The sequence below is a fragment of the Triturus cristatus genome, chromosome 3_2, assembly GCF_964204655.1.
Source record: "Triturus cristatus chromosome 3_2, aTriCri1.1, whole genome shotgun sequence".
In the NCBI taxonomy this organism is placed as follows: domain Eukaryota; kingdom Metazoa; phylum Chordata; class Amphibia; order Caudata; family Salamandridae; genus Triturus; species Triturus cristatus.
This window is the reverse complement of record NC_140584.1, coordinates 904,344,594-904,357,084: the sequence shown is the minus strand read 5'-3', so window position 1 is coordinate 904,357,084 and position 12,491 is coordinate 904,344,594. Positions and strand designations below refer to the sequence as shown.

Here is a 12,491-nt window from a genome sequence, read left to right as displayed (position 1 = left end):
TTAGGACTGTTTTTCTTTGTTGGAACTGCTCTGAACAGTAGGAAGATCCGAAGATTAACAAGAGTGGTAGAGGCTGTGACAAATCAGACTGCTGCTGCTCTTGGAAATCTTACGGAGGAATTGCAAATTACTAGAATTGTTGCATTGCAGAATCGTATGGTATTAGACGTTATGCTAGCTGACAGAGGAGGAGCATGTAAAATTATTGGAAGTAGCTGTTGTGTGTTTATCCCTGATCATACGCCATCAGTTTATAATGCCATCAATAAACTGCATAAAATTGCAGCTGAGATCCATACAGAAAACGGCACTTGGTCCTTTTCTGGATGGTTTTGGGCGTTAATTACTGCCTGGGGATGGAAGGTTTTAACTGGTCTCTGTATTATTGTAGCAGTTCTGTTCTCGTGCTGTATCTGTGTTCAGTGTGGTCCCTTGCTCTGTTCTGTATGTGTATCATTTTGTATCCCCGATAAGAAAGCTATTGCCAATGTGGCTCATCAGAAACGTTTAGCTAAAGAAGTCGAAGAAATGATGACAATTGACATATATGATGATTACCCTAACAAACCGGATGTCTTCAGTAAATGCTGAAAGGGTCGTCTGTTGTAAATTGAAACAACGATGTGATTAAGCATTTACTAAAGACATTAATTCCCTTTCTTAGATCATGTTTTCTCTGTTATGTTGACCGAAGTTCGGACTCCATTTTGTATTGTCATGCTTCCACGTGTTCCCCACGAGAAGAGTCCAACCTCTGTGTTGGTTGCTCTTGTAATCTGCCTAGTAACAGTCTATAAATAGCTCCTTTGTCCATCTGGCGCATGCCCAGAACTGACCACATCTGTTATCAGTTAGCCTTGCTTGACCATGTTTTCACGGGCTCAAGGAGTGTGTTAGCTCCGCCCGCATATTGATTCAGTATCGAAAATGACCATAAATGGTAATGTTCTTCGGCCTCATGTTGTATCCACCCACTTATGAGCCCCTCTATTGTGTATAAAAGGGGACCATGTACGTAAGTTCTGTGTGCTACTCCATGCAATACTGAAGAGTGTTGTGTGGATTGTAGGACCACCCTTAAGGGTAATAAATGCTGTCTTTGTACTTTGCAGTTTCCGTGCCAACTTCCTTATAGATTCCATTACAGGAGAGCGAACCCTTGTGTCCTGTGGGCCTAGCTGGGGCCGGTATTCATCAGAGGGACTGCCCTCCTCTCTTTTCTTTGAGGAAGATTGGGCCTTTTCATCTTAAGCAGCCTTTCTCTTCTGTAGCCAGAGTAACAACCTATCCTCCCTATCTTTGAGGGTTTTGGCAGAAACAGTGCAGCAATACTTGCGTTCCCTGGGTTTGTGGTCAGGGTAGAGGCAATATAGGCACTGTTTTTGGGGGTCTTCAGACAATATCCTGCACTTCCCACAAGTCTTGCAGGGCCTCAATAGACCTTTTTGAGGCTCTGGCATCTCAAAAGCAGCAAGGTTAAAAATATAAAGTCCAAGAAATACTATGAGAGTAGCTACAGATGAGACTGGAGGTCAAAAGCTGAGAAGAAAATACTATAACTGAGCAGAGCTCACGTTGACCTCCTATCACACGACGTGCGATAAGAAAGGTATGGTGGCTCTCTCGGGAATCGAACTCCATGGTCTCAGCGGTGATTGGCTGAAGTTTGGATGTTACAAAATGAGGCTGAAAAGTTACTTAAGTGAGTTTTCTGTTCTATGAAGGTCTACGGTGATGTTGTTTTACTGCTATTTCTTATGTTACCGTGGGACTCCCACCATAACGACGGGGAAGATTCAAGCATGTGAACCTATCAAGATTCAATACTGGAGAAATATGAATCTTGGAGAGTCATTAAACTGGATGCCTTATACCCATAGAGATTGATCAAATATCAAGCTAACAATGTTCCAGACATATGGTTCAGAATGTTGTAAGGACCAACAGAATATTCAAATTAAAGATAATGTCAGTGAGGAGTTGGTATGCATACTTCAAGAGCATTACTGAGTCTGTATACTTTGTTGATTTTGCTTGCCATATGATGGGAAGTGGAGAATATCCACACCCATTTCCTTAAAAAGTACAAGAAAGAGATTTAAGGTCAATCTCTGAAATAATGTTTCTTGAGGCACTGATTGACTACTTTAGCACTTTAAAAGATTGAGAAGCCTTAAGGGAAGCAACTTATTGTCAACACTCCTTTATTGTTTTACTTTGGGAAGGTCCTTGAATGCTTGGGATTCTGAGATTGAATTTGAATCAGAACTGTGTGTGCTGTATTCAAAACTCCCTGTTTCACAAGTTCCTTGTATTTGAGAAGACTTCCCTGCCTACAAGTCTTCTGTCGGCAGGATGAACGCTAGTTACAAGATCCATTATTATTTGGATCTTTGGTTAATGGCCCACATAATTTGTTTAATTTGCCTTCCATTTGGGTTATATTTTGTTGCAGATCTTCATCTTGGGGATTTGTGAATCTGCAATTGCTCTCCATTAATGGCAAATTGTACCCAAGCTCCAATGCTTCCCTGAAAATCTCACTGGAACAGAGACACCTAGACAGTCATGATGTTAAAACACGTTCATGGTATTCCCATGCAATATCAATTGTTTTTATCTTGTCCAAGGATTTGCCAGCAACACAAATCATTAGAGACCTCTTTAAAAAAATACTAGCTCACAATGCAGTATCAGTCTACCCTACTGCTTAGAAACCAGCTACCCCTCCAATAACATGCTGTCTGCATCTTTAGCTTTGACCCCGTATACTGATCCACAGCCTAATGGCTATGCTCAAGCTCCAAAAAATGTTCAAGTGGCTACCCATCAGCATCAGGAATCTGGTGACCCAGGCCCTCATCACCAGCCGACTGAACTAAGGCAACACACTATATGCAGGTACCACCACCGAACTCATGCAAAAAATCCAGACGATCTAGAATGCAGACCGCCAGACTGATCCTCAACCTGCCCAAGAGAACCCAGCACCTGAAAGGCCTCCACTGGCTCGTATTCCAGAAGAGATGACATTTCAAGCTCCGGGCTCACGTCCACAAAGCCCTCCATGACCAATGACCCACCTACATGAACCACCACCTGTACGTACATCGACCAACCAGGAACTTCCGTTCCGCTCCGCTCACTAAGGTCCCTTGCATATGCCGCTGCCGAGTTAGAGGACGCTCCTTCTCCCATCTCACAGTCAAAGCCTGGAAAACCCTCCACCTCAAAACCCTCGCTGACCCATTTCAGGGAGGAACTCAAGACCTGGCTCTTCGACTGAGACCCACGGATGGATATCCTCTCAGGGGATAAGACGCGCTATGCAAGTACTACTTGATTGATTCAAATACTGCACATACACATATTTAATTCCCTTATCGTTTGTCAACACAAGGTCCGAGCGCTTCAAAAATGAAAATCGTCATGAAACACTGCAGGAATAGAAGCAAAATAAGACCATGAATGGCATGTATGCATTGTATGTATGTAGGCATTTTCTAGCTAATGCGCCATCCACAACTGTTTCCATGCGTCATGCTTCTTGTATCATGCCAGTGGTTAGCATATATGTATATATATGCTAACCACTGGCATGATACAAGAAGCATGACACAGGAAAACAGGTGTGGATGATGCATTAGCTGGAAAAATCACCCAGTTTATCATTAGTAGAGAGGTGTGGCTCACTGGTTAGAGGCGGCAGACCCGTAAGCAGAGAATCGACCAGGGTTCAATTCCCGACGCGGCAGGGTCGTGGACCAGGTCAAAAACGGACTCGATAATTCTCGCCTCGGTACCTACTCTAACCAGGAACACACTCGGCAACTCTGGGCATTGCCTCATCTCTACAACGGCCCCCCACAGACGCCGGGGATGCCTGGTTTCACCTTGGAGATACCCAGAAAGGGACCATCTCACAGGGAAAACCAGGACGGGTTCCCCAGCGGTCTTCAGTGCCAGGATACTCCATGGAGTCACAGTGCGCTTTACAAGTACACCCACATTTACATTTACATTGACTAGTGGATATTTTCACAACCATTATTACAGAATTTACAGTAAATTTTTTTGGGGGGGGGGGGGGGGGGGGGGAGTGGGCGAGCCTGCAGATCTTACCATGTAGGCTGCTGTGGCTAGTTCCAGCATTATGGCTTGTGCTCCGAGCTCAGTGATACTGATAAGACCTGAAATGATGGAGGTTTATGTTTTTTAAAGGATATATTTAAACACAAATCTACTCCTTGTTACATCAAGTTATGCTGACCAACCTGCTAGAAAGCCTCCAATTTCAAAGGTCCACCACTCAATGCACACCATGAGCATGCTTGGAATAGCAAGTTGTATAAAGGAACCCCATTCTTGAAGACAATCAATTGACCACCCTAAAGAAAGAAGAGTAGTTAGGTAATATAACGGTGTAAAGTTGAAAATATTCTTGTTGATAGTACAGTAGAGAGAGATCAAGGAGTAGAAAGAAAAACATTACTTTTAAGAATTTGTGGACTTTCCATTTTTCCATCAAAGTTGAGACTGCAAAAAGATGTGTCTTTATCTACGTACATTACTTTAAATAAGATTCTGTTGAAAATATCAGTACATGCTGTTTTTTAGAACTGATCTATGTACCAGGTTATTCCACCTACCAGTAACAGAAAACAAAAACAAAAAACAACCACCCCCCCCCCCGCCCCCCATCGGTTTTATTTATTTTGTGTCACCTTCATGCAATCAAACTATTTATTTTCGAAATTGTATGTTTACTCTATTCCAAACACCTGTGTGCTGTGGTTACTTTATATTCAGGAACATATTCTTTGCAGATTGTTTCAATTTGTTTGTAGCGGATTTTAGAACGGTTCTTTGAGAAGTTAACATATTTCACATACTTTCAAGGTGGTGGTATTACAATTCCATTAAAGGAAAATGCCTGAAGGATAAACAATTCTAAAATTTCTAAAGTCTATATGTTAAAGTGAAAACAACAGACCCTAACCTTCCTGTATTTCACATCTTACATCACCCCTCAAGGGGTTAATCTTTTATTTGTTGAAAGATGTTTGGAGATCATAGCAGAAGAGTGCTCTCTCAATTAAAATCTTCCAAGGGGAGACAAACAAGTAAAATTCGATTTTGTTAACAGACAAGTCCTCTCATCTATCTCAAAGTCAGTAAGACCAGGGAGTGTGGCCTGACCAAGAACCAAGATGGTGGCTTGATCCGGGAGCTCCCGAGCAGCCACACTGAATTCACTGCATAACCACATCCAATCTCGATGATTTGTGCTACGAATCATTGCCATGGCTGTCGGAGGCTCTGTCTCTTGTGAACGGCCTGACACGGCACTGAGGCCTGCAACTTCAGGGGTCGCGGGTGAGTCTGAGGGTGGGGCTGCTGTCAAGAGGTGAGGCTGCTGGGAAAAATCGAGGCAAGGCTTTGAGACCTATTGAAATGTGGCGGTGGCCCTCCGAGCCTCTGGAAATGCCACCCCCTGGCTGCAGAGGTGAGTTACATGCTTGATCCTGGGCCCCTAGATGCAGGGAACCCCCTCCCTCCAGTAATGCGTTCAATAACGATGCTACAACCCTGCCTTTGACATTTGACATTCCTCGTGGTGGTCTGTGCGAGTGGGGAGTGAGTGGAGGCGCTAAAGCGTGGATGACCTTGGCGACGGTCATGGCACGAGATACCACTATTTCATACACCAATGTTTACTACTGGGGGAATAAGTAATAATGTGCCCTGAAGATTGTTTCAGCGCCACTGCGGCGCGGCTGACCTCCATTTTGTGTGGGCGGAAGATAGTGGGCACGCACGACTCGGCGCTCGAGGGCCTTGCTGATCATTCCTTGCACTCCTTGACCTCGTCTATATCAAAAATGGGTCATGGGGACCTTCGACAAAGGCAGCTCACATTCAAGACCACCAAAACTCCCACCAAAACTCCCAGGCGTGACGGCGGTGATGAGGCCGCTCATGGGGACACCCCGGGCCCTGCACATCCCCTGGGCTCTGAACAATTCCTATGGAGGGAATGGCAGCCTTAATAATGGAAATACGTGCAGGCTTCAGGGCCATTGATGCGCGATTAGATGGTCTGGTTGCCCGCCTCAACACTATGCACGGTCGGTTGGAGCAACACAAGACCTGCACTGATGCAGCGGAGAGGCGCGTCTCGGAGCTGGAGGACATACGGACAGATATAGCCAAATGTCTTGACCGCACAGAATGCCTTCTCAAAACAACGATGGCGAAGGCTGAGGATTTGGAGGCAATGTCACGCTACAACAATCTCCGGATAGCCGGAGTGATCGAGTCTACTAACACAGGCCCCATGGAGACATGTGGAACGGCTCCTGGTCGAGCGCTTTGGCAGAGACAATCTTTCCACCACTCGGAGTGGAACAAGCCCATAGAAGACTGGCCACCAGATCTGTTCCTGGCGCTCCCCCACGCCTCATCATAGCACAGCTACTCCATTATCGTGACCGGGACGTCCCCTTGCGCAGGGCCAGAGAGGTTGGAGACCTGCAGTTTCAGGGGATGGCACTGTCCCTATACCCTGACTTCACGCTGGTAGTACAGGAGGCCAGACATAAATTCCAGGAGATCAAGCAAACTTTGAAACAAGAAAACGTTCACTATGCCATCCTATACCCAGCGCCCCTCCGCATTTCGATTAATGGCAAAACCTCCATTTTTGATACACCTGCAGATGCGGCTGGGTTCTGGAAGCATCACAAATCTGCAACAAGGTTCTTCCTCTGGAAAATAACTCTACTCCCTGTGGTTCTGCAAAGACCAGACTGGTGAGCTTTCCGCGTGCGAGAATGGCACAAAAGGTTTGCCAAACTAGAGGCAGACTGGACAGGATAATTTTTCTGGTTTTCTCTCCCTTTCTCTCATCTATATCATTACGGATGTCAAGATTGCTGTTCTTCTCTCTGTCAAATGCAGTTGCGTATATATTTTGTACTATTAATGTTGATCTAAGTGGTCTGCTAGGGGCGTCGCTGCCCCATTAGGAGATCTCCTAACCCTTTTTGTTCGCTTCTTTGTGAATTATGATATTTTTGGGCTTCACCGGATGCAGATTGGGTGGCTATCCAATGCGGGAAGAGGGTGGTGGGTTGGGAGTTTGATTGTAACTTACAGGTCATTGCCCTACGTACTACACGGCTGATTAGCCTCCCATACACAAGTGCTTTAGTTCATATACTGCAACTACCGCTGTAGGGGGCCCGGGGAGGGGTAGAGCTGGAGCGGCAATGCATGACATGGAATGTGAGGGGTCTATCAAATTCACATAAGGGGAGGCAAGTTCTCGCCTATTTGGGTAGACACAAAATGCAAATTGCCTTCTTACAGGAGACCAACTATGCTCTGACCTCTGACAATTGATTTGCTGCTACCTGGGGAGTCAATAGGTTTTTTGCTAGCTACAGCACCTATTCCCGTGAAGTCTAAGTCCTGATTCACAAGTTGTTGCCCTTCACGACCCAGACAGTGATTGTGGATCCTGAGGGAAGGTGCTTGTTGGTGGCGGGTTGTTTGGGCCCAAAGCAGGTACTCCTGATCAATGTATACGCCCCGAACGTGGACACCCGTGGTTTCCTTGCTAAAATTACCACACACATCTCTAACATACCAACTGACTCCATTATAGTTCAGGTGACTTTAACCCCACACTGCAGCCCGCTTCAGACACTACGGGCACAGGTCATGTTACAAAACCGTACTCTACAGAGAAACTTGAAACTCTACTGAGCACATATCTACTGGTCGATGCCTGGCGACATCGACATCCTACTGACAATGGCTTCTCTTTTTACGCCACACGGCACATGGTCTCATATAGACCAGTGGTATGTAATCCCAAACACTGTGCGTCCCTATAGATCTTGGTGTTTCCCAGCTGACGCTTTGCATCCTGCAACTCACTTACAGTATCAAGCAATCACTGAATACTTCCGGACCAATCTAGGTTCTGTGTCTCATTATGCCACTTTGTGGGAGGCCTTCAATGTATATATTAGGGGCGTTTGCACAGCTAAGCAGGCTGGAGTGCTCCACTCCATCCGCCGGGATCTCGATACTACTGAACAGGTGTTGTGGGACCTGGATGCCCGGGCACTGGTGGGGGCCACTCCCCCCCCGTTGCATCAACGTGCAAAGCTATTGGGCGACTTTCAAGAACTGGCCACTCGCGAGACTGCCTATTTGGGAAATATCCCAGCACTTGTGTCTATGGTGAGGGACAGAGACCGGGGCACATCGCCGTTTGGCTGCTTACCCCGCCTCAACCCCGACAACACACTGAATACATCACTCAAATCCAAACAGAGGACGGCATCTCCGTCACTCAGTGCACTGACATCCTCTGCACTTTCCGGTCATATTAAACTTGGCTATACACTACACACTCCCCGCCCACTGGCGCTGCCCTCTTAGATTATTTTGAGGAGATTGCTATGGTGTGGATTGAGGAGAGACAGCGACAATTTTCGGCATCGCCTATTGGCGCAGATGAGATAACAAATGCTATTGACAGCCTGGATGGCTCTTGGGCCCCCGGCACAGATGGCCTTACAGGCGTATTTTAAAAAACACACACAAAACTCTTCTAGTCCAGCATCTTCTGGAGGTGTATGCGGCACTGGACTCGGACGAGCTCCCTCCCACCATGAGAGAAGCCATTGTAACTCTGCTCCTTAAACCGGGTAAATCACCTGATAGATGGGCTTCATATAGGCCTCTATCACTTTCAAACCAAAACTACAAGACATTGGCGAAGGTAATCGCGATGCGAATATCACTCTTAATTGGTCAGATCATCTACCCTCTTCAATCAGGATTTGTCCCGAATCAATCGACCACTGTAAATATATGCACGCTATTTGCGGTTATTAATCAAATTGATCCGGCTCTGCCCGCTGCTGCAATTTTGTTGGACGTCCAAAAGGCGTTTGACTCCTTGGAGTGGCCTTTCCATTACGCATCACTCAGCAAAATGTGCTTCCCGAATAATTTCTGTGCCTTTTATACGACTTCTGTATGCTAATCTAGTTGCTCAACTTAGAGTCTTTGGGGAGCTCTCGGCCCAATTCCCCCTGTCACCTTGTACCAGATAGAGCTGATTTGATTTGATAGAGCTGTCCACTCTGGCCCCTGGTATTCATCATCGAGAATAGGGTACATGCGTCATTTTTAGGAGCAGCACTTTCAGCGGGGGCTTGGATTCTATCAGGGTCCTCTGCTGACTTCCCTATACGCGGATGATATCTTTTTGCTTGTGCAAGAGGCTGCGACCAATCTTTCTGCAATTATTCAGGAGGTGGTGCGATTTGTCATTTTTTCTGGCCTAGTTATAAATTGGTCTAAATGTGAGATCTTTACTTTGACGGACGCTACACTTCCATTCACGCAGGACTTTCCGATGCACTGGTGTACTGACACACTCAGATATTTCGGCATCTTCTTACACCGCACAGAATCGGAGGTCATTTGCCTTAATTATGGCCCAGCCATACATCGTCTCACGGCCCAGGTAGTACACTGGATAACTCTTCCATCGATCGCTGGCAGGATTGCGATTATTGAGATGGTGGTCCAGCACCAGTTTTTATACCGGTTTTTAAATATTCTCATCCCACTCACTACTACTTTTTTCAATACCCTTTGAAGCATGCTGATACGGCTGGTCTGGGCTGGGGGGGCTGGCTCGGGTTGGATGGCAGACGCTCAGTCTTTTGCACTGGGAGGTTTCAGAGCACCCGATTTCTATTTATACTTTTTAGTCGCACATTCGCACTATTCTTATTTTTGGTATCACGAAGATGTGCGATTACAGTTCCTGAAGCCTGAATATTCGCAGGAACGCCCTTATCCTCTTTCCACCATCCTCCCACGTAGTCTGTCAAGAACGCCAGCGGAGATTAACACATAACAAACCACATGCTGGGCTTGGGAGCGACTTCGTAGATACATGAAAGCTAGCTACTTGTACTCACATCTACCCATACTTTATAATCCATGGCTGTCCGAGACCACCGAAGCCCTGACTCAGCGCGTGCTTTCCCATGGTCTGTTCCGAACCACTGGAGATATGTTTAGTGGCGGCCAGATGAGCTCAGTTACAGATTTGACAGAGGGACGCGGCATATCCATTTTAGACCGATTTCTTGTGCATAGAACTTGCGCCTCGCTGACTTCTGCAATACGGCCCTTGATGACGGAGCCATCAAGTTTCCCCCTCTGTGTACAATAATCACGTCACCTGACAACGTACATTAGTCTCCAGACTATATCATCTTGCACAATCACTCCGTGATTGGCAGGGTGCGGGCGGCGTGGCTTGGGAGGGAGACTTAGGGCACCCCTTGACAGACAAGACATGGGTATATTGTTGTGAACAGACTAGCAATGTGTCTAACAACTACAAGCACAAACTCCTGCACTTCAAATACATACATAGGGTCTATGTCATCCCCACACTTATTGCATAAATAGATTTCACAAAGCTAGACAATTGTCAGAGATGACACTCGCCCCCAGTCACAGATCTGGGTTGAATCCATCATCATTCTTTAGCTCACTTCGCTACCTCTGTTCAGACCCAGCTAAATGCAAATAAGCCTTGACCATGTGCCTCATGGGAACAGTCCAACACGAACTGTCAAGCAAGGTCTTCCCTGAACCGGAAACAAGCATCCTGGGACCGGTTTTGGGGTAACGTCCCTCATCAGCCAGGCTACCTTGAATCCAGTGGCAAAGTAAGCAAGGGACCTACATCTAGGCATACCCTGCCAACTTAGGGCGAGCAAAGCAAAAACAAGGAGATGATGGACCCTGTGAAGGCAGTTCTTCTTGCTGCTATTAGGTCAGTCTCAAACTAGAACATTTTGAAGACATTAAATCAGTCCTGCTCACTTTTAAATGCTTGCCTAACAATCCAGAAATGTATTCAAGGTGCCTGCGTAGTTCATAAAATATTCAGCTAGGGGCTACAAGACATCCATCTAAAAAATGGATTTGAATCTACTATTTTCAGAACAATGTGAATGCTAAGCATAGGTATGGAATTACATTTCTTCTACTAGGACAAACTCCTCCTAGAATACTTTTAACAGTAACTTAAACCTTCTTAAAGCCAGTTCATGGCATGTAGCCATTTTGCCAGTATGTTTTTCTTATTTTTTGTAGAAAACTGTAGAAATCTAAAAACTGCTTTTTAGTATATTAATTTGAGCAACATTGTATGCATCTAAACTAACATCACTGTAATACTGCACGTGTATATTTTCTTGTACTCCTTTACACAATTGTATGGAATTTCAAAGCAGTCTGCTACACAGGTGAATTTGGTTTATGCTGTATAAAATAAAACACAAGAAAAAACTGCTGGTAATGCTGTCAAATTCCTAAATAAAAAAGTATTTAATAAATTCTTAAATAAAAAAAAGTCTTTCATCAAAGTAAATAAATGCTTTCCTACAAGCCTAGAAAAGGCAGCTAGAAAACAATCATGCGCAATTATAGAATATACTTCACCTTCCCAGGTTTCCACATATATTTTTCTGCACCAAATGAAAAGGAAAAGCATGCCAGATAAGGCAAACTGGGAGCAGGTGTTCGCCAATGCAGAGCCTCTACAAAGAGAGAAAAGAAATAACACATTTTAGGAGTTTTCCAAATTGTTATGTCTTTTATTGGACATGCTCCTGTTTTTTCTTAATGGGTTCCTAAATAAAAACATAATCATGGCACCAGAAGGTTTGGAAATAAATTATATCAGGACATGGATATTCAAATTTCCATCTGAGTCGTAAGTATTGTAATTGTTTGTAAACATTAAATAAAGCATTAACATGCTCATACTCCTCTAGTTTTATGAGGCATGTTGCAAAGAAAGAGCTCATTACAATTACAAACACTGAATGCATATGAAAAAAAATAATTTCAGGTTTCACAATTTAATGAAGCATATTTTAAAACCATAGCCAATTAAAAATAAAAATGATTCTAAACAAAAAGTAGCGTTGCTGGCTAAAACACTAAAAAAGCTCCATCCCCCCGCCCCCTTAAAAAAAAAAAAAAAAAAATGGGGGAAAAAATCATTTTCAATATTATAGCTACTTGGGAGGACAATACACACCCATCATAGACATTTTGGGCCTGATTATCAAACTGCACTTTGTAGTACACAAACGTACTACAAAACGCAATTCACAACCTACATGCAGAGTAATTAAACGGCACATGTACCGTATGAATTTCGAGGGTAAGTTTACCTTTCTGAATCAGGCAGTTGGTGCTGGTGCGAAGTTAACTTTCCCTACCCATCATTAGCTCTTCATACAGATTCATAAACACTTAATAACATCGCACAATCACTCATAAATATGTTGGGTAAGCCATAAGTAATGGAAAAAGAAAACAGACCAAAATAGCAGAAATTACCAAAAGAAACATGCTACGCTTAGTCCTGG

At 44.6% G+C, this 12,491-nt stretch overlaps 1 protein-coding gene across 4 annotated transcripts in view; it reads right to left on the bottom strand.

Annotated features, from left to right (window-relative positions):
* LOC146858425 (multidrug and toxin extrusion protein 2-like) overlaps window positions 1-12,491 on the bottom strand; it is a 564,202-nt gene that overhangs the window by 320,872 nt on the left and 230,839 nt on the right. For all 4 annotated transcript variants that reach the window (XM_085649344.1, XM_085649345.1, XM_085649346.1 and 1 more), the window contains 3 exons: window positions 11,554-11,651; window positions 4,275-4,388; window positions 4,123-4,190 (listed from right to left, as the gene is read on the bottom strand). In XM_085649344.1, the coding sequence (XP_085505470.1) occupies window positions 4,123-4,190; window positions 4,275-4,388; window positions 11,554-11,651 (280 nt within the window). The remainder of the gene's footprint in view (window positions 1-4,122; window positions 4,191-4,274; window positions 4,389-11,553; window positions 11,652-12,491) is intronic.